This window comes from Muscardinus avellanarius, assembly GCF_963383645.1.
Source record: "Muscardinus avellanarius genome assembly, chromosome: 2".
NCBI classification, from domain to species: domain Eukaryota; kingdom Metazoa; phylum Chordata; class Mammalia; order Rodentia; family Gliridae; genus Muscardinus; species Muscardinus avellanarius.
Window position 1 is genome coordinate 186,869,623 of NC_137787.1, and position 27,844 is coordinate 186,897,466.

The 27,844-nt window shown below is 48.2% G+C and overlaps 1 protein-coding gene across 3 annotated transcripts in view; it reads right to left on the reverse strand.

Moving 5' to 3' along the window:
* ABCC4 (ATP binding cassette subfamily C member 4 (PEL blood group)) overlaps positions 1–27,844 on the reverse strand; it is a gene marked incomplete at both ends in the record, with an annotated part of 289,171 nt that overhangs the window by 237,063 nt on the left and 24,264 nt on the right. For all 3 annotated transcript variants that reach the window (XM_080688958.1, XM_080688957.1, XM_080688956.1), the window contains one exon: positions 341–451. In XM_080688958.1, the coding sequence (XP_080545084.1) occupies positions 341–451 (111 nt within the window). The remainder of the gene's footprint in view (positions 1–340; positions 452–27,844) is intronic.

A 27,844-nucleotide genomic window follows, 5' to 3' on the forward strand; every position in this document is an offset into this window, starting at 1 on the left:
AGTTTTGCTAGGCTGACAGCATCCTTAGCAGCCCAAGAGGCGGCAGAGTGCAAACCAGCCAGGCGCCTTCTCTGAGGATCCCATCCCCGAGGACAGACCTCAGGCGTCCAGGGCTTTGGCGCTGGCTCCATCCACTTTTACAAAGACACCAGGAACACAGGTTTCCCACAGGCCACCGAAACCAGTGGCACATAGGAACATCTTAGGGGCAGTGTCGAGTTGGGGACCTGGGGTCCAAGAGCCCTGTGGACAGCCAGGACAGAGGAGGCCCCACCTTCGCGGCCACAGGCTCAGAAGTTCGCACCCTTCCTTGCCCCTCCTCTGATGGCCTCTTGCTCACCCTTGTAGTTCCTCTCCAAGGTATTTGGAGCGATCTTGCGGGAGCACTGAATACATATCATCTTCTTCTAATCTCCGCTTATGACCAATTTTAAACAAAGGGTTCAGCCACCTGTTAAAAAAGAGGCAAGTCACATATACCCACCGTTAGCTTCTTCTAATCTCTGCTTATGACCAATTTTAAAGAAACCACATATTAAAAATGAAAAGAAAAGGCCAGCAATATATGCCCATTGGTTGTACATTAGCATCTAAGTAGAATCTTACCTCCACAGGATTTGTAAAACTCTACATTTCAAATATACACAGCTTTAGAAAAAAGTAAATACGTGCTTACAACACACACACTCACTCTATCCACTGGGAAGCCCTAGAGACCATGACACCCCAGTATCTATAGGGGCACCCCAGCACCCAGATCTTGGTTTCTTCACACCATTCTCCCCTAAAAGAAATCACTGAAGAAATGGCTGAATCCAAGACTGAGTCAAAAAGAGCATAAGACGGACCATGAACATCTTTTTTTTTTTTTTTTTTTTTTTTGGTGGTGGTGGTACTGGGGTTCCTGGAAGCCCTTCTACATCTGGGCTACACTCCCAGACCTATTTTTACATTTTTATTTGGAAACAGGGTCTCCTAAGCCAGCGTGCACGGCTGGCTTCGAACCTGCGCGATCCTCCTGTCTCCGCCTCCCAAGGGCATGAACATCTTGTACCATAAAATTAGGAAGCATTCAAAGACTGATGAGGATGAGTTCAAAAGACAGAGGAGCCAGTCTGAAGAAATCCCATGATAAGTATGGGATAGCCTGGGCATCCAAATAAATGATAATAGCAGTGAATTATACATAACCCACCAAATAACAAAAGAATCCAAGTCCTTATTGCTACATAATGGGAAAGAAAGAAAAATGCATCACAGAAAGAATGACAGACCTAGAAAACTAACTCTGGAAGCTGAAGCCAGTGGGTCAATATTTGATGAGCATTGGGACAACTATGTAATCTCCAATTATCTTCCCATAAATGGCGTATTAATTACGAAAGAAAAACAGTAAGTTGGCAGAGGATGAGAAAACCTTATTGAAATATTTTGAGAATCTCTTTACTAAAGCAAAATAGTCGTTATGTATTATGAATCGTTTAAATAAAAATGTGCAGAGATAACCCAAGGCCAAACTCTATTTTACCAGTTTTTCTGGGGGTGAGGACATTTTCAAGGCCAGAAAATAACCCATGAAAGCAGATACGTTAGTATTGATTTATCCTTCAAATTGCATGGGCAAAAGAGAGGGGTCCATAAATGTTTGCTTAAAAAAATGAACATATGAATCTTTTTTTTTTTTTTGGTGGTGGTACTGGGGGTGGAACCCAGAGGCTTCCTACCTCCAGGCTATACTCCCAGAACCATTTTATATTTTATTTGGAAACAGGTTCTCACTAAGTTGCTGAGAGCCTCACTAAGTAGCTGAGGCTGGCTTCGAAACTGCGCAATCCTCCTGTCTCAGCCTCCCAGGCGCGGGGATTACAAGTGTGCGCCACCACACCCAGCTTGAACATATGAATCTTTAAGGATGCAGTCATAGAAAGAGAGCCTCAGATTTTGCTAACCCTGAGAGCTCTCCAAGGAGTCCTGGGTCAGGAGCTAGCAGATGGAATTCTCCTCCCAGCCCTGGCACTGAGAACCCAGGGTCCCTACAGCCTCTGTCATTTCCCCCTCAACTTCCACAAGTTTGGTACCTACCTTTTGCACACCACTAAATAGCTCCTGAAAGAAGAACTGCTCAATCAAGCAAATTTCATCTGAGCTCTCTGGCCATGCAGCAGCTTGAGCAGACATGTTTTACATGGAAATGACACTTGGGAAGCCCTTCCACGGGGAACCTGCTGCTCGAGCTGTCTGGCTGCAGCTGACTGTTGAGTGTGCACTGGCTCCAAGAAGCAGCTCATCACTTTCTCCCCACCTCCTCCAAGAAGTTTCCAGAAGACTTTACCTGCCCAGGCTAACTTGAGTGGGTTTCTCAGACTAATCCCAGCATTCGGGAGGCTGAGACAGGAGAATCCGTTTGTAGCCAGCCTCAGCTACTTAGTGAGGTCCTCTGCAACTCTAGTGAGACCCTGTTTCAAAATAAAGAATAAAAAATAAAAAATAAAAAAGGACTGAGGGTATACTCGGAGGCAGAATGCCCGAGTTCCATCCCCATTAACTCAGTTTAAAAAAATTTTTTTTTTTTTTAAAGGAAGGTGATGGAGAATGTGCCGGTACTGGAAAATGGCTTTGGTATTCATTTCAAAATGTAAAAAGGAGTCAGGGCCTGGGTACTGTGTAGACACTCAGGCAGGGAGGGGAGGCAGCTGTTACCAAAAGTGATTACCAAGTACACAAAAGAGTTGTAGCCCAGGGCCTTTATATTTTAAAGACGAGTTTACATCATAAATAACTTCTAGAAGACAGAGATAAAAAGGCTTTTGGTCAAGCAGGATGGGAGATGCAGAATCCTCATAATCATACCAAAAGGCTAGCACTGGAGATAATGGGAAAATGGGCGGGCCCTCGCCACACCTACCTCAGGTCAGGAGCAGAGAGAAAGACTATTGGTTAAGCAAGATGGGAGACAATGAATCTTTATAAAAACTGTTCTACGTTTAAAACCTCAGTGTCTAATTTTCAAGGCACTCCACTAGTACCTCTGATGGACTGCTTTATTATTCTGTCCCTTTTTTCTACCTTTATAATAATAAAAAAAAAAACTGCTTAGCTTACAGCAGTATAGTTCTGGCTATTTTTTCTAAACTAACTAAGAACTAGAACCCATGTCAACACCTCGCACAGTTACAGAAGGGGCTTTTAAGGCTATGATCCATCCCCAATACTCATCCCCCCAAAAAAGGTTAAAGAAGGTGATATTGATAACTGGGCTTAGGAGTTAACTGCATCATGCTTAGGAATATTAAAAAGAAGGGATTTCAGCCAATCATGGTGGTGCACACCTGTAACCCCAGAACTTGGGAGGCTAAAACAGGAGAATTGCAGGTTCAAAGCCAGCCTCAGCAATTGAGTCAGGCTCTTAGCAACCCAATGAGACCCTGTTTCTAAATAAAGAATAAAAATAGGGCTGGTTTGTAGCTCAGAGATAGAATGCCTCTGGGTTCAATCCCCAGTACCAGGGAGCCATGCCTCAACCCAGTGCTGCCCCAAGAGTCCTCTCCAGAGTTAGTTTCTTCATCCCCTCTCCTTCCACAGCCCTTAGAAGCAGATCATCTTTTTGGTCACAACTGCCCAGACATGGACTCTAACTCCGTCAAAGCGGTAACTACTATTCCTGTACCACCTACAATCCCTGTTTATCAAACACAATGCTCAGATGGGATGAGCATGCAATTATCAGCTACCGAATGAATGAAATATTGAATAAAACTGCATTATTGTAAAGTACAATTATCCGGAGTGCAATTCAAGAGAAACTCGATAAAACACAGCCATCCTCGATTACAAACACAGGAAGCCATCAGCCCAAGGGAAATAGAAGAGATGCCCAGGAGACATTCTCCACCCCAGAACCACAGCTCCCGGCAGCATTTCCAGGTGGCAGGAAAGATTCTCTAACACAAGAATTTATTAGAAAGTTTTATATCTGGTTCACTGGGCTTTAGGGGGGATTTTCCCCCCAGAATTTGAGAAATTCTGAATATTTTTTTCAATGTGATATAAAAAAAACATCAGATACGGAGTTCAGCATCTTAGACTAAAGCCCCAGGTCTCCACTCCGTGATATTCACCCAAGTATTCAGTTTCCCTGAGCTTTATGTTTGCCATATGTCCAAGTGCAGGGGGAAATGGAAGCCAGCCAGCCTGTGGGCTGGTAGATTCCCTCTTCTCATTCCTTGCCTCCCTCCGTTTTCCTTTTCAGGTCCCTCCCTCAGCCCGCGCGGTCTCCTTAACACTTTGAAGGCCTTTCCATTTCTTTTCTCCCTCCCTCCTGATTTCTTTATACAATTGGCCGAGCTGGAACTAAAACATTATTTCATTACTTAATGTTTATTGAATCAAGGTTGTTCTCTTTCTGTGATGAACAAGTTCAATATTTTATATTCTTCTCAGAAGCCTAATAAATCCTTTGAAGTAGTTATTCACCTACACGACCCTCAAGCTATATTTTATAAAACACACGCTCATACCTTCACATTTATTGGAAGTAAATACATGAAAAGAACAGATATGGGAGGGAACATTTCTTCTGTCCTCTAATTACTAAACTTGACCCTGGAAATACTGACCCACCCACGAGGCACAGGAGAAAGCAGGTCTATACTCCGACCAGCAGGGATGCTGGTCAAGGCCCCCAGGTGTGTGTATGTCGGGGTGGGGGGTAGGCAAGAGCTCAGACAGCAGAGGGCGAGTCCTTCCCACTGCACACAAAGGAGTTTCTGGTGGTCACACTTCTAAAAACTGATGAAGTCCTGATACACAGCCCAGCCTCGGACATGAACTAGAAGCCCTTACCACTTCCTTTGGTGAACTTTTTCTATTTGAAAGCCACACGGGAGAAAAAGACCAAAGTCTGGCACCAGGAAATTCAACACCATACCATGGTTCATATTTCTTTAACAATATCTGTACTAGTATTGGGAAGAGGTTTCAAAATGTATTAATGTACCAGTATTGGGAAAGATTTCCAATTTTGAAAATATATCGTTTGTACTAAAGAAAGCCAGGAGTGTCAGGAAGAAGAAGGGCCTTTTTACATTTCTAAAGAGAAGTAAAGAAAGCCAGGAGCCAGGGAAAAGGGCCTCTTTACATTTCTAAAGAGAGACAAACTGCTCAAGGATGGGAGGAAATTCCAGATCCCTGAAAAGAGGTCAGTGCCCCAAGACAGGGCTGCCCCGCCCCCTGTGCCTCGGGACGACTGGGCTGCTGGGATGGAGACAGCAGAAAACTGGGCTACAGATAGGGCAGCTATCTACATATCAAAGGACCTGCCGCAGACTTGGTCAGGATAAGAACACTCAGCATACAGGGGTCTTTTGGTGTATTCACTGGAGTCGGCCCCCCATGCCATCTGTGAATGGCATGGGGCTTTAACTGTCTTCTGTATTTCTATCTTTTTAATAAACTTCTTTAAATCTTCAGCAAGAGTCCAAGCTATGTATACTTATCCTTAGCTCAGGACAAGAACCTGCGCTTTTTATCTTTGTGTGGTTGTGTTGGTGGAATTGTTTCTCCCCTCACACACGCAACATATTTCACCGTATCAATATCCACTGGATGGCACATCATTCTTGCTATAGTTTTTCCATTTTTTTTTTTTTTTGCAGTATTGGGGATTGAACCCAGGAGCATTCTACCTCCAGGCTACACCCTCCAGCCCTATTTTATTCTTTATTTTGAAACAGGGTTTCACTAAATTGTGGAGAGCCCAATTAGCTGAGGCTGGCCACAAACCAGCAATCATCATTTCTCCGCCTCCCAAGTACTGGGATTACAAGTGTGCGCCACCACGCCCAGCTCAATAGTTTGTATCTTAAATGTTCCCTGAAGCCTCATGTATTAAAGGATTGGTCCTTTGCCTCTGATGCTGATGGAAGGCACTAGATTTTTCTTTTCTTTATTGGTACTGGAGATTAAACCCAGTAGCATTCTACTTGTAGGCTACATCTCAACACTTTTATTTTTTATTTTGAAGGAGGGTATCGCTAAGATGTGGAGGGTCTCCCAAAATAGTTGAGGCTGGCCTCCAATCTGCAATCCTGTCTCAGCCTCCCATGTTCTGGAATTACAGGCAGTCCACCATCACACCCAACTGGTGTTGGAACCTTTAAGAGGTGGAGCCTCATGGGAGAAAGTTAAGCCATTGGGGGTGTGTCCTCGAGAGGATGCTGGGATCCTAGCCCCTTCCTCTTCTGAACCTGGCCAAAAGGGGAACAGGCCTGGTCTACCACATACAACTACCAACATGTATGTGGCCAAAGGCCCAAAGCAATGGAGCCAATCAGTCATGGAATGAAACTTCCAAAAACAAACCTTTTCTCTTTATAAGCCGATGATCACAAGTATGTGTTAAAGTAACAAACAGCAAACACAACCCTTAGCCTTCCTTGACTCCTAAGCCGAGTTTTCTTAAATTCTCATGCAACTGTCTGGCCCTTCGTTCCTCATTCGGTTCCCACTGCCACTCCCCACACACACCACGTGCACAAACACACACACACACACACACACACACACACGTGCGCGCGCGCTTTTCTAAGGAACTACCCTGAATGCGCTCTCCACACCTCCACAAAAAAAAATATTAGCACACAGCTCACTGCTGCCTCTCCCTCCACCTCCCTGGAAATAGCTCCATGCAAGACCTGGTGGTGTTGGGAGTTTCCAGTGTGCTTCTTCAGAGGCCAGACTCCATATAAATATAATAAATAAAAGGTTGAGTTTCCATCTAGATACGGGCCGAACCCTAAGGGGAATTTTGGTAGAAATGAGATTTTATAAACAGCACTAGATAATCCTCTACCTCCTACACAGCACTGCAAAGCAGAATTTGGCAGAGTTCTATATGTTTTCCTCTACATCGGTCTTATTAAGGTTTTAACATCTTTAGATATAAAAAAGTAATTATCTCTGCTGGCCGTGGTGGTGCACGCTTGTAATCCCAGCGCTTGGGAAGCTAAGACAGGAGGATCACACAGGTTCGAAGCCAGCCTCAGCTACTTAGTGAGGAGGCTCTCAGCAACTTAATGAGACCCTGTTTCCAAATAAAGTATTAAAAAAAAAAACAGGTCTTGGAGTATAGCCCGGAGGTAGAAAGGCCCCTGAGTTCTACCTCCAGTACCAAAAAAAAAAAAGTAATTATCTGAAATATTGCAATGATTTTGCTAAAAGCCGCTGTCTAATGCCTGCAGGCATATAAAATGCCTCTGAGCCATGGCACCGACTACTTGCTCAGTACTTCCTACTCTCTGGTGTCTGATAGACATCGCAAGTGAAACCCAGCCAAAGCACATTTGTCTTCATCAAAATCTCTGTTCCCCTCAGTCTCTTCTCCCTCTTGGAGAAGAACAATCACATCTTTCCCATTGCTGGGATTTCAAAAATCCGTCAGTCAACCTAACTTTGTCTCCCTGATATCAGAACCCAAGCTACTAGCGAACCTTATTATTCTGACCTTCAAAGTATGACCCAGGAACAAGCACAGGGGCCTCCGACGAGGCACATCCTTTGCCTCTGCGCACGCTTAGGCTTCTCACTTAGCACCGAGTGGGAGGCCATTGTATTTCATCTTGTTTTAGTAGTGTTTCCCCCCAGGCATGTCAGCTCCCAAGGGTAGGGGTTTTAATGCTGCTTGCTACTGAGCTGTGCACATTCAGAAGGTGCTGGGCAAGAGGGACACACTCAGATTTTCTAATAAATGAACACACCTGCTACGTAGTCCCAATCTTTTTTTTTTTTTTTTTTTTTTTTTTGGCAGTACTGGGGATGAAACCCAGGGGCATTCTACCTCCAAGCTACACCCCCAGTCCAATTTTTTATTCTTTATTTTGAAACAGAGTCTAAGTTGCAGAAGGCCTCACTAAGTAGCTGAGGCTGGCCTTGAACCTGTGATCTTCCTGTCTCAGCCTCCCAAGTGCTTAAAATTCCAAGCATGCACCACCACACCCGGCTCACAGTCTCAATTTTGATATACTCCAACTCCAACCCCTTTATTAGTCTATATACCAAACAGAACGACCATAACCATGAGTTGTATAAGTTAAATGAATCTGTAGGAGAAAGGCTTTCCCAAGAGCATCGGTTCTTAGCTTGGAGTCTGCAAATGGGTTTCAGGAAGATGGTGAAATAAGGCATCCAGGTACAGATGTGAATTTTCTAGAGAGTGACTGGGCGCGGGTGGGAACGCTCAGGTACCAAGCCACCAGCATTGGCTTCCCCTCCAGCACCCCAGCAATTCAGCTCTGGCCCCAAAGTGCATCCCCCGTGAGCAAAAGGATCCGGAAACGGAGCTCTCCATAGCCACCCTCCTTCCAAGCTCCCAGTGCCCCAGCCCCAAGGAGGGCCTGACTCTCACCCACCCCACAATCTCTCCCTAGGCTCCGTGCCCAACACTCACTGGAGTACAGGTCCAGTGTGAGACAGAAACGGCCACGGTACAGGTGTGATATCTTAGCACGGTCACCCTCTGGCTTACCCGGCAGGGGCCCATGGACAAACCACACCAGACACCTGTGGGCTCTGTTATGGTTAAGGGAATTGTTAAATTGCTGGAACTGTTCCAGGAACCCTGCTGGGCTCCTGGAACTGTTCCAGGTACAGTGAGAGAAAGATATAGCCACGGGTTCTTGTTCTGAACTAGGTATAGAAAACTCTAGTCCAAACTCTGCAAGCTTAAGCCACTTTATTATTACAAAGATGGAAAGATATAGATTAATAAAGCCCTATCCCCAAGATAGTATGGGGGGGGGGGTGACTTGAAAAAAAGTCACTGGAGATTCCTGGATACAGAGTATTTTATAACCAGTCTTCTGACTGGACTAGACTCGCCCTTTCTCCAGGGCAGGTCTTTTGATGTGAAGATTCCTTCCTGTAGACCTGCCCTATCTCCAGCACAGACCCCAGGCCTTTTGTTACACTCCAAAATGTGTTAGTTGATATCAGAGTCTGGGATCTCTTAGAGGCTCATGGCATTCCCCCACATCCTTGAGGAAGTTCACTTCTCTCAAAAATAAAAATAAAAATAAAAGCCGGGCGTGGTGGCGCACGCTTGTAATCCCCGCGCTTGGGAGGCAGAGACAGGAGGATCCTGCAGGTTCGAAGCCAGCCTTGCTGGCTTAGGAGACCCTGTTTCCAAATAAAAATGTAAAAATAGGTCTGGGAGTGTAGCCCGGAGGTAGAAGGGCTTCCAGGAACCCCAATACCACCAATAAATAAATAAATAAATATTAAATTAAAAACCTAGGCTTTTGGCTTCTATTCTCTTGCTAACTACTCTGGGTGTCTGGAAATCTGCAGCCCTCTCCTTGAAGCTTCTAGCTTCCTAATACCGAAGTTTTTTCACATATTTCTCAATACTGGCAATTCAGTATTTCCCAATGCTGGTACAGTCTCTAGCAAGCTGCATCCTCTCTTGCGACTCCTGGGTGATGCTCCTGAATGCCTTTCCCTTCACCTACCGCCCGCTCTATCTCTGTCAAAATAAACAGCATAAGCCAGGCATGGTGGCACACACTTGAAATCCCAGTACTTGAGAGGATAAGACACGAGGACCATCTGTTTGTGGCCAGCCTCAGCTACTTAGTGAGGCCCTCCGCAATTGAGTGAGACCCTGTTGCATAATAAAAAATAAAACAGGAGCCAGGCATGGTGGAACATGCTTGTAATCCTAGCATTTAGGAGGCTGAGACAGGAGGAACATGGTTCACGGCCAGCCTCAACTACTTAGTGAGGCTCTCTGCAATTTAGTGAGACCCTGTTTTATAATAAAAAAAATAAAACAGGAGCCAGGCATGGTGGCATACGCTTGTAATTCCAGCATTTTGGAGGCTGAAACAGGAGGATCCCGGTTTGTGGCCAGCCTCACCTACTTAGTGAGGCCCTTTGCAACTCAGTGAGACCCTGTTTCAAATAAAGAATAAAAATAGGGCTGAGGGTATAGCTCAAAGGTAGAATGCCCCTGGTTTCTATCCCCAATACCACAAATAAATAAATGAATAAATAAATAGGTAGGTAGGAGTGTAGCTCAGAGATAGAATGCCTTGAGTTCAATTCTCAATAACACACACTCTCTCTCCCTCCCTTCTTCCCTCCCTCCCTCTCTCCCCCTCCCCCTCCCACCCCCCCCCTCTCTCTCTGAAATAAAATAAGCAGCATAAAACCAGTTGGGGTAGCATACACGTATAACCCCAATACCTGGGAGACTTAAGACAGGAGGATCACAGGTTTGAAGCCAGCCCCAACAACTTAGCAAGAAAGACCTTGTTTCCAAATTAAAAGGCTTAGCCAGGCATATGGGAGGCTGAGACAGTAGGATTGCGGGTTCAAGGCCAACCTCAGTTACTTAGTGAGACCCTCCACAACTTAGTAAAACTCTGTTTCAAAGTAAAGAATAAAAATAGGGCTGGGGTATAGCTCATGTGGGCACTGTGCGATCTGGCTGTCAGGCCTGGTCAGAGGAGGTGGAGAATAAGCCACTCTAGCAGTGGCCAGAAAACAGCCCTAGCCATTGCCCTACCCCCAGCCCATAACCCTACCTGCCTGGCCCCTGTCAAGACCGCCAACGGTGAAAAGCCATGACTGTGTAACTATCCCTCCCTCCTAATGCCCCATAAAAAGCCTCTAGTCTGTAAGGCAGGGGCTGACACTCGTGGACTCTCTCTCCCAATCAGGGGCCTCTGTAAGGTCTGCAGTAATCCCTCGGCACCCACAGACACGCGAGACTATGAATGCAGGTGCCATAAGTCTTTATTAGTCCAGCCCACTTGTCCTGGGCAGCTCCCTCTGCCACTCCCGTGTCAGGGGTGCGGGGTGGGGGGGTGTGGAAGAGAGCCTTCCACGAGTGGAGGAATCTCTCTCTGTCTCAAAATCTCAGTCCGTGTCCCCTCAGATCGCTGCGTCCCTTCTTTTTATCAAAGGGGAGTGGTCTTCCGTGGGAACTCCGGAGCTTGCAGGGTAAGGAGGCCGGGTCTTCCTGCCTCCTGACTTCCAGACCCCCTGCCCCGTGGGGATCTAGAACCTAACGGCCTCATCCCAGATTTATCCCCAAATAAATCTGTTCCTGCTGTTGAGCTGCGCACTCCTTGTCCTGATATTTACCAACATATATTCACCAACAGCTCAAAGGTAGAATACCCCTGGGTTTCATCCCCAGTATTACAAAAAAATTAAGGCCTGGAGGTGCATCTTGGAGGCAGAATGTCCCTGTGTTCAATTCCCAGTGCCAAAAATTAAATAAGCAGGTGGCTGTGGGGGCCCTGTTCCCCTCCTTCCTGGCGGCCCCACCCTCCAGTCCTCGGCCTCGTCCCCACACGGGCATCCCAGGCCATTCAAGTGTCCCTCCTGGGCTTTGGGGCCTGTGGTGAGAATCATCACATCTTTCCCACACCACTCCCCACACTACGAACCACCAGCCCCAAGAATCCACACGTTTGACAGAACGAAATGAGCAATCACGTTCAGGTGCTGTTTCCTGCCGCCAGGTGCGGTTGTGAGCTCGAGCTCAAAGCACCGCTGCCCCAATTCTGAAGTAAAGGATCCTGCAACCATCAGGTACCACCTTTCTCTAATTGGCACGCCCCAGGGGCACCCAAAAGGGGCAGGGCTAAAAGCCGACCAGATTTCCTTCTGGGAGCCTTGAGGTGGGCTCTTAAACTCTGGCCCCTCGGGCCTGTTGGAATCAAACGCTTCTTCCCAAAGATTAAACCTCAGCCCACCGAAGGCACGCCATAGCTCTTACGCCCGGCCAAAGGACACCAAGGAGTACGGCTGCTTCACGGCAAGCACCCGCTGCCAGGCGCTTCAACTTGCGTACCGAGAGGCACAGGAAAGAACCCCAGCCTCGTCACGCAAGCTGAGTCACATGCGTGCGAGCATGCAATTCACATCGCTTTTAAAAAAAAGGCTCCCGATGCAGGCTAAACATTGCTCATGATTTATCAGTTCATGGGAAATAAACAGCTGTGCGGGGAGTGAGCCGAGGAGCTGTGCCATCTCACGCAGGTGCTGCGCCCGCGTCCCCGCCTTGGTGTGGGTGGCTGCGTGCCTGCAGGGCCGGACCTGCTTGTGCAGGCCCAAGAGCCCTTCCTGAAGCCCGCCCGGCAGCTTCCTCATCCCCAACACACCCGGACACGCCCACCTCCATCTGCACTCAGTAGACCTCTGTCCTCTTTCATCTTTTTGATTTAAATTGTAACACACTAGCCTGGCACATGCTTGTAATCCCAGCATTTGGGAGGCTGAGACAGGAGGATCATGGTTCATGGACAGTCTCTGCTACTACTTAGTGAGGCCCTCTGCAACTCAGTGAAAGCCTGTTTCAAAATAAAGAATAAAACTAGAGCTGGGGATGTAGCTCGGAGGTAGAATGCCCCTGGGTTCCATCCCCAGTAGCGCAAAAAAAAAAAAAAAATAGCACACTTTAAGAACACTTATAGGCTCGTAGCAGAACCAAGCAGAAAGTCGAGAGTCCCCACGTGCCCTGCCCCCACGCAGGCACAGCCTCCCGCTACCAACATCCCCAGAATGGTCCACCTGCTCTAACTGATGAGCTCGACCCTCAACAGCAGTGTCCCTCAAAGTCCAGAGCTGACGATGGATCCACTCTCGAGGCAGCACATCCTATGGGCCTGGACAACTGGACATGAACCCAGCAGTGTAGTATCATACGGAGTTCCTTTCACAGAACTTAAGTCCCCTGTGCTGCGCCTGTTCATCCTCCCATCGACCCCTCACCCTGGAAGACACTCTCCATCCTTTTACTGTCTCCAGTATCTTTTCCAGAATATCAGTCAGATGCAGCCTTTTCAGATTTGCTTCTCTCCTTTAGGATTTTTTTTTATTTTGGTTGGAGGGATACTGCAGATTGAACTCAGAGAGTATGAGTTCTACCTCCAAGCTACACCCCTGGTCATTTTTACTTTTTGTTTTTAAATAGGGCCTCGCCGCCGGGCGTGGTGGCGCACGCTTGTAATCCCTGCGCTTGGGAGGCAGAGACAGGAGGATCGCGCAGGTTCGAAGCCAGCTGCGTGCGCTGGCTTAGGAGACCCTGTTTCCAAATAAAAATGTAAAAATAGGTCTGGGAGTGTAGCCCGGAGGTAAAAGGGCTTCCAGAAACCCCAGTACCACCAAAAAAAAAAAAAAAAAAAAATAGGGCCTCGCTAAGTTGCTGAGGCTGGCCTCAAACCTGTAATTCTCCTGTCTCAGCCACCCCAGGACTGAGATAACAGGAATCCTGGCCACTCTTTCAAATCTGTTTGATAGTTGCTTTCCCATTTTTTTTTTTTTTTGTTCTTTTGGTTGGTTGGATGTTTGTTTGTTTGTTTGTTTTAATTTAGTCACTTTAATTTTTTTAGATTTTTGTTTTTGTTTTTGTTTTGCAGGTCTGGGGATGGAACCCAGGGGCATTTGACCTCCAAGCTACAGCCCCTGCCCTTTTTTTTTATTCTTTTATTTTTGAAACAGGGTCTCACTAAGTTGTAGAGGGCCTCACTAAGTAGCTGAGGCTGTCTGCGAACCACGATCCTCCAGTCTCAGCCTCCTGAATGCTGGGATTACAAGTGTGTGCCAACACGCCCGGCTTTTTTTTTTTTTTTAGAATTTTTGTACAATATAATTATACATCATAGTGACATTCAAAGTGACACAGTCTCGTATGCACAGATTTCTTGGTGTGGTTCCCTTCCTACCCAGGCCAGCTATACCCACCTCTGTCCCCATACACACTAGTAAGGCTGTTAGTGAAAACATATATGGAAGCTGATTTCTTTTGAATCACTGAATATATTCTGTTGTCTGGATCTACTGCGTTTTATCCATTCACAAACTGAGCAACACCCTGGTTGCTTCCAAGTTTGGCAGTTATACATAAAGCTGTCGTAAACATTTGTATGTTAAATTTTTCGTGGCCAAAAGTTTTAAATTCATTTACGTAAATGCCCAGGGACACCCCGGCTCACAGGAGAGTAAGTTCCGTCTTGTATGAAACCGCCGGACCATCCTCCAAAGCAGCGCTATTTCAAATTCCCACCAGCAGCGGAAGCGAGTGCAGGGCCTCCTGCTTCGTGCCGATGAGCCGCCCGCTCCAGGCTGCAGCTCCTTCCCAGAGCCCTCTCTGACCTCTCTCCAGCAGATCTTCCCTTCCCTGGATCCACAGGCAACGTAGGTCGTGCCTGCACAAGCCGCCGGCACAAAACCCCAAGGCCGAGCCACCAAATGCCTTTAGTGTGACACACGTCACAATTTTTAAATAAAAGGGTGAAAAGAAAGCTGCACGTGGTAGCACAAGCTTGTAATCCCAGCATTCGGGAGGCTGAGACCAGAGGATCACGGTTTGTGGGCAGCCTCAGCTATTTAGGCCCTTTGCAACTCAGTGAGACCCAGTTTCAAAATAAAGAATACAGCCGGGCGTGGTGGCGCACGCTTGTAATCCCCACGCTTGGGAGGCAGAGACAGGAAGATCGTGCAGGTTCAAAGCCAGCCACGCGCGCTGGCTTAGGAGACCCTGTTTCCAAAATGAAAATGTAAAAATAGGTCTGGGAGTGTAGCCCAGAGGTAGAAGGGCTTCCAGGAACCCCAGAACCACCAAAAATAAATAAATAAAGAAAGAAAGAATACAAAATAGGGCTGTGGGTATAGTGTAGCTCGGAAGTCGAATGCCCCTGGGTTCCATCCACAGACCCACCCACACACCCACACACACACACACACAAAAAAAAAAAAAGAAGGAAAAGAACTAAGGTGATTTCCTATAAAAATCCAGATCCTAAAAATCGTAAGGTCTCCTAACACTCTCTCCCCATGCTGCCCTGCTCTACCATGGCATTTTCTATTCTACTGTCTTCTGTGCAAAAAGAAATGCCAGCCACTGTACACCAGGTCTTCAGTACTCCTCACAGCAGCCAAAACGTGGAAGAAATTCAAGTGTCCGGCAACAGACGAACGGAAACACAAAACGTGGCACAGGAACATATGATGGAGAAACAGCCTTAGAAAGGAAGGGCTTCTGACACACGCTACCACACGATGAGCCTTGCAGACATCAAGTGACGTGCACTGAGCCAGGCATAAGAGAACATTTGGATGAGATGCTTAGAGTCATCAAAATTAGAGAGGAGAAGCAGATCCGTGTTGCTAGGAATAAAGGAGAGAAAGTGGGAATAATGGTAGTCTAAGGGGTATGGAATCTCAGTTCTCTAAGATGAACAGTTCTAGAGCCAGGCGTGATGGCGCACGCTTGTCATCCCAGCATTTGGGAGGCTGAGACAGGAGGATCGCGGTTCAAGGACAGCCTCGGCTACTTAGTGAGGCCCTTTGCAACTCAGTGAGATGCTGTTTCAAAACAAAAAATAAAAAAATAGGGCTGGGGGTGTAGCTCAGAGACAGAATGCCCCTGGATTCCACCACCCCCAGTAGTGGAAGGAAGGAAGGAAGGAAGGAAGGAAGGAAGGAAGGAAGGAGTTCTAGGAAGGAAGGAGTTCTAGGAATGAATGGTGGTGGTCAGACAATCATGTGAATGTACTTAATGCCACTGAACTGCACACTTCAAAATACTCAAGTCAGCCAGGCATGGCGGGACATGCCTGTGATCCCAGTACTTGGGAGGCTGAGACAGGACTACCACAAATTCCAGGCTCGTCTCAGAAACTTAGTGAGATCTTGTTTCAAAATTAAAAACAAGGCAGGTGAGATGGAGCATGCTTGTCATCCCAGTACTTGGGAGGCTGAAACAAGAGGATTACAGGTTCGAAGCCAGCCTCAGCAACTGAGGGTCTCAGCAACTTAGCAAGACGCTGTTCCTAAAGAAGAAATAAAATAGGTCTAGGGGTGTACCTCAGGAGTAGAAGGCCCCTGGGTTCTATCCCTAGCACCACACACACAAAAAAAAATAAATTAATTTAAAAAAATTTTTTTAATATCTGGGGTATAGTTTGGAGGTAAAACTCCTCTGGGTTCAATCTCCAATACCAAAATAACAATAACAATAACAATAATAATAATAATAATAATAATAAATGATTAAGATGATAAATTTTACCTTATTTTTCATAATACACTTAATTTCAAGCAAGAAAAGGTAAGAGGTGCTGATTGAAATCTACTGACTTGACTTCCTGATACACTAACAGGTTGAGACCTTATTCCTGAAAACACTGGCCTGCACGGCTCCCCACTGGACATACACTGCCCTTAGTACCATGATCCCCCCAACAGACTGAGGGTCACTGAGGGCAGGGATGGCCTCTGCCATCTTCCCACACTGTGCGACCAAAACAGGTCCTAGGGCACAGTGAAGCCCAGCGTACACCCCAGCGCACAGAGATGGACGACCCAGAGAAGTCGGCACAGGCGCTGGGCTGAGGCATCTCCACGCCGGCTCCTCCCTGCATGGCCGGCTCCGGCGCGGCTTCTAGTTTCCCACAAAGCAAGACGGACATGAAATGTAAAATGATTAAAACAGAACACGCCGTTCCCTCTGCTGAAAAGACCAAACGCGCCTCGGAGCGGGCTGCCCACCTGAGGTCTACAGCCACTGCTCAAAGGCCGAGTGTCCCAGGAGCACACAAAGCCGCAAAAACTCTCAGCACGTCTTCCTGGAAGTTTCCGTAAATTGTGGAACTTACAAAAGAAATAAAACAGAACAAAAAGTGCAAAGAAACATGACTTCGTGGGACACCTCACACTGCCCAGGTACGCCTCCACCCCTCTCCCTTCAGGGACCTCGGGGAACAGCTAGAGGGACAATGTCTTCAGCCTTGGACTCTCTGGGCACTCCTGAGGGCGGCTAGCAGGACCCAAGTCCAGGCTTCAGCCACGCGCCGTCACCTGCCACGGCCCAAGGGGCCACTCACCATGAGCCGTCATGCCACACAAACAAGACCCATCCCGGGGGCTCCACCTCCCCTGCTCCCCCATCATCAGAGGACCAGCCCCTGGGAGACCCCTACCACTCACACTGACCCCTAGACCTCCAAGAACTGCCCTGAACTCCCCCAATCAACAACGCCCCCTACGCCCTCGGCTCCTCGCCTAGCAGAGACCAGGCTGGCTGCCCTGGGAACAAGACTTCCCTATCCTGGTGCCATCTAGCCTCCGGGGTACCCTCCAGTCTCCCCATTTCCTAGCCAAAAGCACCCAAAGGCGGTGCACCAGCTCCTCACTGGCGGATCTACAAACCCAACCCTGACCCACCCACCCACTGTCACTTTATCGACTGGGCCAGGCTTCCCGTCACCCCAGCTCCTAGCCGGCACGTATGACCTCCATATCCAGGACTAAGGGCACCCCAAACCCCAAACTGCCAGCGGTCCAGTTCCCATCTCTCCGGAGCTCTCCTCCCTGTCCATCTCCAGTGGGTGTGAACGGATAAAAGGCCCACTATCCCCACCCAAGGCCGTCATCTCCCACCCGCCATTCTAGTCATCACTACTGTCCCTGTCTGGCCTCCGCAGACCACTGCTGAGCCGCCTCCTGCCTTCCCCAGCCACGCTCTCCCTGTCGACCCTGCCTTGAAACACCACCTACATGACAACAGGTCCCACCCAGAGGCCCCAGCCCCCAACTGGACCTCTCCCCTAGGTCCCGGGCGCCTTTGTTTCAATGTCTACACGTCACCTTGCAGGTGTCTAACAGGCACCTCCATGTCAACGTTGGAACGAGGAAGAAACTCTCCATCTTCCTTCCCAAATCGCCCTTTTCTATCCCTGTAAACGCCAACCACCAAGCCCAGCACCAAGCTGCAAGTGTGGTGGTCCACCTCGGGGCCTCTGCCCCTCACCCCCCACCCAGCCTGGGCCCGTCCGTATCCAGCATGGTGGATCCAGCCACCACGGATGCTCAGTGCCCCACAACCCGCTAACCGACCTAGGTTCACCCTCGAGTTTTCTATGATCTCTCTAGAGAAAAGTCAATGTTGTGTTTAAGACCCCAAAGCACGCTGTCCTTCTGCAGGAGGACCCAAAACCTCAACAGGGCGCCAAGCATGGCCAGCTCCCTCCTAACTGGCCACGCCATCTCCTGCCCTTGTTCTGTGTACCAGCAAGCTTGCCTGACACCGTCCTGAAAACCTCCCGTGCTCTGGTCTGCCCGGGGAGCAAAGACTCTTTCCCCATCTTCTCTCATGTCTGAGCCCCTCTCTTCTTCCATTTTTATTTTATTTTTTATTATTTTATTTTATTTTATTTTATTGGTGGTACTGGGGTTCCTGGAAGCCCTTCTACCTCCGGGCTACACTCCCAGAGCTATTTTATACTTTTTTATATTTGGAAACAGGGTCTCTTAAGCCAGTGAGGCTGGCTTCGAACCTGCGCAATCCTCCTGTCTCCGCCTCCCAAGCACGGGGATTACAAGTGTGCGCCACCACGCCCGGCTGTTGAGATTTTTTTTAATATGCTTTTACTGGTGCATGATACTCACAATGTAAATCACACTGACAGGACAACCCTGTCCTGGGTTGTCACAGCGCGTGGTGCACCCACCACTTCATCTCCCTGCTGCCCAGTACAGAGCACTGAGACTGACGCTAGGATTCTGACATACCTACACAGTCGATGGTAGTAATGCTATGAATGAACCTCACTCTCCCCCCGCCCCCTTGGACCACCGTCCTGGCTCTGCTGAGGCTTCTCCTCCTCTATCTGGAGTCTCTGGTATCTCAGTTACTCCGTAGCTTGTGCTTATTAGAGAAAACATATGACCTTCACACACTGTGACTGGCTAATCACTTAATGTTCTCCAGGCCCTTCCATTTTCTTGCAAATGACATCAATTTGTTCTTCTTTACTGCTGAGTAGAATTCCAGCGTGTGTATTTCCCATAATTTTGTAATCCATTCGGCTGTTGCTGGACACCTAGGTTGGTTCCATAATTTGGTACTGTGAATTGTGCTGCCACGAACATGGGAATACATATATATTACTGTAGTTCTGTTGCGCTTTTTTAAAGAGAAAAAAACCACTGTGTCATTTTGTGGCTCTCCCTTCTAGAACAAAAGCTCCCAAAGGACTGGACCTGCAGGGTTCACTGCAGTCTTCCTGCAGGGTTCACTGGACCACACACAGGTGTATCAGTGGCAAGATTTTTGAATAAACATGTGAATAAATCCCCCAGCTGAGGAGCAGAGGTGAGGACACCCGCATTCCAGGATCCCAGCACTCACTGGACAGGGGAATGTGCAGGTCAGCCAAGGTCAGTAAATCATCAACAGATGCCCTGGGTTCATGGAAGTCACTCATTGTTCAAAGAAAACTGCACTTGAAGAATGCATTTTAAAGCACTTTTAACTGTGGCAAACTGTTAATCATTGGTTAGTTTTCCTTGGATAGTCAGCTGGCACTGGCCACTGGAGACTCCCTCAGGCCAGCCTGGGGGTTCCAGCGAAGGGGAGAGTGTCTGGGGTTGGGAACCCAGGGGGAGACCCACAGACTGATCTCACAGCAGTACCCACCCTAGGCACTGGGTCCCCCTCTCCTACCAGGCCCGCTTAGCCTCTGCACGACTGGCATCCCAGGCTGGATGGCACTTTGTTGTGGAAGGCCGTGCTGTGCCCTGTGAGATGGCTAAGAGCGCCCTGGCCTCCATCCTGGAGAAGCCAGGAGCTCCCCACCCCACGTGATGACAACTGAAAAGATCTGCAGGCATGCCTTGAGTGGTAAGATCACGTAGGTCAGAACCTCACTTCAAATATGCTGGCCCCAGAGAGAAGCTACAAAACGGCGGCATCTCTCAGCCTCCCCACAAGGACACGGACCCACCGCTGTCTTCAGTCACGGACTCTCCACTGGGAGCTCACAGCCAGGTACGACAGATGTATACTAACAAAGAACCACGTAAGACGGGACAGGTACGGTCCAGAATCTGCCCGTTGGCTTCCTTTGAAGTCCAGGGGCAAAGACATCAATTCACTCCCTCATTGAAGACCCATCTTCTGAACAGTGGCCTCCAGAGAGAGTTCCGTCTAAGTCCTAGTCCCCAGAACTGGAAGCTTACCTTACACAGTAGGAGGCTCAGTGTTATTTGGAAAAGGCTACAGTTGCCCCTCCCCTTTATCCATGGTTTTATTTTCTGGTATCTCAAATACCCGTGATCAACCAAGGTTAGAAAGTATTAATATGGCCGGGCACGGTGGCACACACCTGTAATCCCAGTATTTGGGAGGCTGAAACAGGAGGATCGCAGGTTCAAGACCAGCCTCAGCAACTTAGTGAGACTCTCGGCAACCTAGTGAGGCCCCGTTTCCAAACAAAAATAAAAAACAAAGAGCTAGGGGTGTAGCTTAAAGGAAGAACTCTGTGTTCAATCCCCCAGTATTCCCAGAAAAAAAAAAAGAAAAATTATTAATAAGTATTTCTCTTAACTTTTTATTAGAAACAATATTCATGTAAATTTTATATGGTACATTAATTTGCCTTTATAATTGTTGTTAAAGCTCTTCCTATTTATATATTAAACTTTATTATAGGTATATATGGATAGGAAAGATAGATAGATAGATAGATAGATAGATAGTTTGGTGCTATCTGCAGTCTCAGGTATCCCCTGGGGATTCTGGAATTTATCTCCCGCAGTTAATGGGGAAAGGGACTACTATACTTCAAGTTAAATTAAGGATCTTGCATTTACAGAAGAGGAAACAGGCCCACAGATGTGATGGGTTCAAGGTCACAATTTAGTAAATATGGGACATGGATAGTTTTTTTTTTTTTTATATTGGCGACGTGAACCCAGCGGCATTCTACCTCCAAGTTATACCCCCAATCCTATTTTATCTCTTATTTGGAAACAGGGTGCTAAATTGCTGAGGCTGGCTTTGAACCTGTGATCCTCCGGTCTCGGCCACCCAAATACTGGGATTACAAGCATGCACCGCCATACACACCTCAGCTAAACTAAAGATCTTGAGACCAGCCAGGATTAGCTAAATTGGCCCCAAACCCAATGAAAAGTGACCTTCTAAGAAAGAGGCCAGCCGGCAGTAGAGCGTGGAGGGAGAGCGCGTGCTTAGTGTGTGTGACACCCTGGGGTCCATCCATCCCTGGCACCAAGAACAAAACTAGAGGCGGAGTAATTGATTCACACAAGAGAGCAAAGGCAATGTGTAGGCAGGTAGAGCCTGAAGAGACGCAGCCGCAAGCCAAGGGAAACAAGGACTCGGAGCACCAGAAGCAGGGAGCGGCCAGGGCCTGCCCCAGGGCCTCCAGAGGGAGCCTACATCTGGACTTGGGACTCCTGGACTCCAGAGCATGAATTTCTGTTGTTTGAAGCCATCTGGTATGTAGTAATGTGCTAGGGCAGCCTGGGAAACTGATACAGTTCCCGATGAGCAGATCAGGTGGCGCGGCTTGCCCAGGGCACGCAGCTTGCCTGTGATGCAGCTGAGATTCTAATCCAGACAGCGGGGGATCGTGGCCCTTGCACCAGCTGCTCTGCATCTCTGAGGGCCAGCCTGAGCCAGCAGGTGCGGCACTGTCCCTTTGGCCAGGGTACGGAGAGGGCCGGCCTCTTGGGCTCTCTCCTTTTTTCCTGCTGAGTTCCGGGATTTTCCCAACTTGCCTTCTGCAACCCTTCCCAAGCTGGTGGGGAAGCGGCTGGGAGATCAAGGGAAAGGGACTAGAGAAATGGAGGGTGAGCGGTGACAGAGGAGGCGCTTGTGTAATAAAGAATCTGGCTGGACCTTGCTCCTGACCCCCATAAGTCTTGACAATTCCCTAAGTCAGAGGAGTGGGAATGCCCTGGTGGCCTATGCTCACAAGGGGGGGGCCCACGGGGGACCTTTCAGAACCAGTGGTAAGTAACAGTGACTCAGGACAGCAGCTCCCCCAGAAAACCCAACTCCCCCCAGAAAGTCCAACCATGTGTTAAGAGGCGTGGGCTTGAGCCAAGCGCTATCAGCCCCACCTCCCGAGGACAGGGGTGCTGGAGACTAAGACGGAGCCCACGGCCAACAAGCCCGTCAATCATGGCTGCAGAGCGTAGCCCCAGTATACACCCTAGATCCCAGAGCTGGGAGGAGCTGCTGAGTCACATCACACACGGATGGACCAGGAAAGTGACAGGTGCGGGGGACAGGGCAAGGAAGCTTTGCACCTGGGACCCTCCCAGGGCTCAGCCTGAACTGAGCATCCCCGTCACTGCTTCTAACAGGTATCTGTTTGCAGTAGCAAAACCTTGGTTCTAAAGATGGCACTTTTCTGAGTTCTCGGAGTCATTCTTATTGAACCTACAGAGTAATAGGAAGCCGCAAATTTATAGCTGCGTTGCTCAGAAGTGAAGGCGACCTGGCCCCACAAAGCTCAGACCAGCTCCTGGGACTTGGCGTCCCGGGTCACTGCAGGCCGGGCATGCTGGCGCACTTATCATCTCAGCACTTGGGAGGCTGAGACAGGAGAAACGCAGGTTCAAAGTCAGCCATTCCAATGTCTGGCTGGGCTGTGAGTTAACAAGGACACGCTCACATTATTTCAAATTCATTCTTATTTCAATTCGAATTCATTCTATTTTTCTTTAATACAATGGAACTATTTAATTAAATGTACAGAGCTTCTGTACCTTTGCCTCCGACATTTAACTTTTAGGAATTTACTCCACAGAACAACTTTAAACCCCACAAAAGGCCACTACTTTCCATCTCCACTGCCTGGAACGGAGAAGGTGCTGTGGATTACTAAAGGATGCTATTTACATTGAGAATTACGGCATTTTTTTTTCAGTACTGGGCATAGAACCTAGGAGTATACTACCTCCAAGGCACACCCCCACCCCTATTTTTTATTCTTTATTTTGAAACAGGTCTCACTGCGTTGCAAAGGGCCTCGCTAAGTAGCTGAGGCTGTGTGCAAACTGCCATCCTCCTGTCTCGGGCTCCCAAATGCTGGGATGACGAGCGTGCGCCACCACGCCCGGCTCAGTACTGCATTTTAAAAAGCAGCAAAAAACATGAGCCCTTCTCAGTATGCAGAGACTAATCAAGACGATGAGAAAGAAACATGGTATAGGAGACGGGGAAAGAGGTAAAAGACAGCCCAGGGAGGCTGTGGGGTTGGCTTTTAGTTCTTTCTGAGGGGTGGGAGAGGCCTGTGATTGGGACTGTGCTCTTGGAGTGAGGCGCAACACTGCTTGAAACCAGACCTCAGCAGCGCTCACCTGATGCCTCCAGAGTGAGCCAGGCCCTCTGCTTTGCTTTTTTCCTGGCCCCCCACCCCCCAGTTTGCCTTGACTCCCTGCAGTCAGGCATGCCCCTGTGGCATGAAAAGAGGAAGGCATGGGCGCTGTCACCACACCAGACACTTCCTTCTTCCTGCCCCTGAATTAGACAAAGCACCAAAAAAGCTTCAACCAGACAGACAAGCAGTGGGTCCCAGCCCGGGTCCTTGCACACCAGCTACCTGGAAAGCTGGTTAAGAGGCAGATTCCAGATGAAGAAACAGTAAATTGCTGGGTGTGGTGGCACACACTTGTAACCCCACCACTTGGGAGGCTGAAACAAGAGGATCACACAGGTTTGAAGCCAGCCTCAGCAACTTAGTGAGGCTCTCAGCAACTTAGTGAGACCCTGTTTCCAAATAAAATAGAAAAAAATAGGTCTGGGAGTATAGTCCGGAGATAGGAAAGGCCCTAGGTTCCACCCCCAGTAGCACCAAAAAAAAAACAAAAAAAAAAACAGCTAAGTTTATCAACATCTGACTTTTCTGTGTAGTGACTTTTTAATTCTAGTTTTCTTAACCTGGAGATCAAACTGTTACTTTTCATAATGTGTGTAGTATCTTATGACTGGAATTGGCTTTGTTTTATACTATCTGTGTACCTTGTATTTTTCAAGAGCTATTTTGCAAACAGATGATATACTTTTTCACTGAAAACACAATAAAAGGCCAGGTGTGGTGGCCCAGGCTTGTAATTCCAGCACTTGGGAGGCTGAGACAGAAGGATCACAGTTCGCGGACAGCCTCAGCTACTTAGTGAGGCCCTCTGCAACTCAGTGAGACCTTGTTTCAAAACAAGGAATAAGAAAAATAGGGTTGGGGGTTTAGCTCAGAGGAAGAACGCCCCTGGGTTCCATCCCCAGTACCACATTCACACAAAAAAAGAGCACAATAAAACAAACAAACAAACAAACAAACAAAAAGGATACAGATTCCAATTCACTAAGTCTAGGCTGGAGCCCAAAACCTGCATTTCTCCCAAGCCCCAGGTGATGGCCAGGCTGCTAACGTGCAGACCACACTCTGAATAGCAAGACTCAGCAGAGCCACCCCCAAAGAAAAAAAGTTTGTTTCTGCTGCCTCAAAGATGGTGGTCAAATGACAAACAGTACCCCCCCCCCAATAAAAAGAAAGACGCAAGCAGAAGGAGCCTGCTGGCCTTTCTGTCTTGACTCATCACAAAGTTTAACTTGGGTCTAAGATTAACCCCAGCCTTAAAGTGCAGCAAGAGACAGCTGCAGACAGATCACGTTAGCGTGCAATGTGATAGGAGCTGGCTGGCCGGTCCACAAACAGCGTCTGCCACCTTGAGTCAGGCACAGGGCTGTAAACAGTGGCCGTCTCCAAAGGAAATCGCAGCCGCGGAACCACAAATGGGCCCAGGAAACAGAAAAAGATACCCGGGCGCCAGCCCTGGGCTCACACAGGCCCACACCGGCTGTGTGCTGTTTACACAAAGGCTAAATCGAAGGTTGTTTATACTCTGAGGCCACAGCTACAGCTACGATTAACAGATTGCACATCTATAAAACCTTAGCAAATATTTACATCACCTCAACCCTCAACATCCTAGGAGTCCCAAGTCTGTGAATGTCACCCTGTTATCAGGAAGTAGACGAGAGCTTGCGGTAGGACTTTGAGAAGCTCTGGTCTGCAAGGGAACCTTCTAGGTTACTTAACGTTATGTTCCTTTTCTATTTATAAAACAGACATTGGTCCTAATAGAAACAGGGCACACGGGGGCACATGATGTCACATGAAACTGGATGTAGGGAGCTGGATTCCCAGGACCTCCATCAGCCTTCACCAACAGCCTGGGAATAGGGTGAACTCCGCCATGAAGCTCCTTCCCAGGAAGACTGGTCACCAGCCTCCATGAAAAATCTGAAGAGTGGACTCAAAGATGTGCCCATGGGTTCATCTCAGGTACTGGCAATAACTTCCTGGGGGAAATGCCCGTTCACTCAGCACAGCAAGTGTCTGTGTAAAATGCATTTTACTACATCCTCCAGACAACCCTAACTTACTCTCCTGTTCATTAGCCTTAGAAAAACCTTTCACAGGCAGGGGGAAAGTACTTTCCAGCCCAGTCTCTGTTTAAGTGGCCACAAATTTCACAAACATGAACTCTCAAGCTGGGCGTGGTGGCGCACGCCTGTAATCCCAGTTTGGGAGGCTGAGACAGGAGGATCACGGGTTCATGGACAGCCTCAGCAATTCAGTAAGGCTCTCCGCAACTTTATGAGACCCTGTTTCAAAATAAAGAATAAAATATAGGGTTGGAGGTGTAGCTTGGAGGTAGAATGCCCCTGGGTTCCATCCCCAGCACCAAAAAAAAAAAAAGAAATCTCAATTTTTTTTTTCCTGGAAGCCCTTCTACCTCCGGGGTATACACCCAGACCTATTTTATATTTTTATTTGGAAAACAGGGTCTCTTAAGCCAGCGCGGCTGGCTTCAAACCTGCACGATCCTCCTGTCTCTGCCTCCCAAGCACAGGGATTACAAGCGTACGCCACCATGCCCGGCGCAATGAGTCCTTTCTATTCTGTGTGATACAATCTCCACAAGACTACAGGCTGTTTTTGACATTTTTCATTTCTCCAGAGCATCTAGTAGAATGGGAAGCATGCGCCCAACCAACCTAAATAACTCGCTATCTGGCACAAAAATAACACACACTCAAGGGCACCTCATTAATTGTATGTCCTTAAAAAAGACAAGAAAGAAAAGCAAGAGATAAGAGAAAATCAAGCTATAAAAATTCTGGAAGTTCTTTCTATGGCAACTGATTTTCCCCCCTTTGAATTCAAAAAGTAATTTATGCAAAACTTATTTAGAATCTCCCCCAAAGCTTCCAAACCTCTGCCCAAGTCTACAAACCAATAATAACACATGTGTTACAATTAACTTGGGCATTTTCCCTTCCTTCTTCCATCTTGGACAATGTAGGGAGAGCCTCGTGAAGCCCATCTTGCCCGGCCTTCTCAGCTGTCAGCTTGGGTCAGGGATGGATCCCTGTGTCAAAACAGCCTTGGTCCTTGCTTCCTCCGGTCCCTGGTCCCTTCCCATCAGGTTACGACTTCAGGTCCACCTAGGAGACTCAGGTTGGGCTACAAAGGCCCTGGGGGAGCAAGTCTTTGAAAGTGCAGAAGAGTTCAGTGAAGGGCAGTGAGCGCCCCCGAAGCATCTGGTGCATGTCCTTCTGTTGCGCTCAGAGACTTTGCACATGGAGCCGGGCGTGGTGGCGCACGCTTGCAATCCCTGCGCTTGGGAGGCTGAGACAGGAGGATCACACGGGTTCGAAGTCAGCCTCAGCTACTGAGTGAGGCTCTCAGCAACTTAGCGAGACCCTGTTTCCAAATAAAATAGAAAATTGGTCTGGGAGTATAGCCTGGAGGTAGAAAGCCTCTGGGTTCCACCTCCAGTACCACAAAAAATAAAATAAAAGACTGCACACCATCAACACTCCTGCCTCTTCCGGCTGGCTCCAGATTTACCCCAACGAGAAGCCAGTTCTAGCTCTTTCTCTACATGTCTGCTGAGCAACTCTCTCCTCTGGATGGGCCATCAGGCTCTCCCCATGACCATACAGCAAGGCAATCCTTTCTAGGGCCTTTGTGCTGTTTGTATTTTTCTGTGTACATATAAACTTTTTTCTGTATATATGTTTTTTACAGTACTGGAGATGGAACCCAGGAACATTCTATCTCCGAGCTATACCCCCAGCCCTATCTTATAGTCTTTATTTTGAAACAGGGTCTCACTGAGTTGCAAAGGGCTTCATTAAGTAGCTGAGGCTGGCGCAAACTGTCTCAGCCTCCCAAATGCTGGGATTACAAGCGTGCGCCACCGCGCCAGGTTTATTTTCTGTGTATTGTTGGATATGTGGGGGAGGGGGATGAACCAAGGAGCATTCTACCTCCGAGCTACACCCCCAGACCTTTTTAGTTTAGTTTATTTATTTTGAAACAGGGTCTCACTAAACTGCTGAGACTGGCCGTGAACCCTTGATCCTCCTGTCTCAGCCTCCCAAGCGCTGGGATTACAGGTGTGCGCCACCACACCCAGCGATACTGGTGTTTTGACATCTTAAGAATGTTCTGGCCAGGGAGAGGCTGCCCCCGATGGCACGGGCCATTTCATAGAAATAGCAAGGGCTCAGCTCTGCCATTGCACAGACTTGTCAACACAGAGCCAGAACTCCTCCATCTGGCCTGCCCAGCCCAGGAAGTGATACTCCTCCACCTAACCCATTCTAGAGCCAGGTACCAGCCACCCAGGGACTGCAGATAGCTCAGGGCCTGCCAGAACTATTCAACTAGCCAACCCTACCCTGTTCACCTGCCCTGCCTGGCCCTCCCCAGAAATGCTAATACAGGTGTGGCCTAGGTCCCCTTGCTCTTTCCTGCCTCAGGAACACTCTGGAACCTCCCTCCCATGGGGCAGGAGGAATGTGCTGTCCCTCCTGTCCTGGAGCTGTAAAGACAATGGCTTTCACCTGAGTGACTGTCACAGAAAAGAACACAGACCAGACTTCCCTTTTTCTTTTCAGTACCACTGGAAATCGAGCCCAGGGTCCCTGAGCTAAGCAATCACTCCAGCC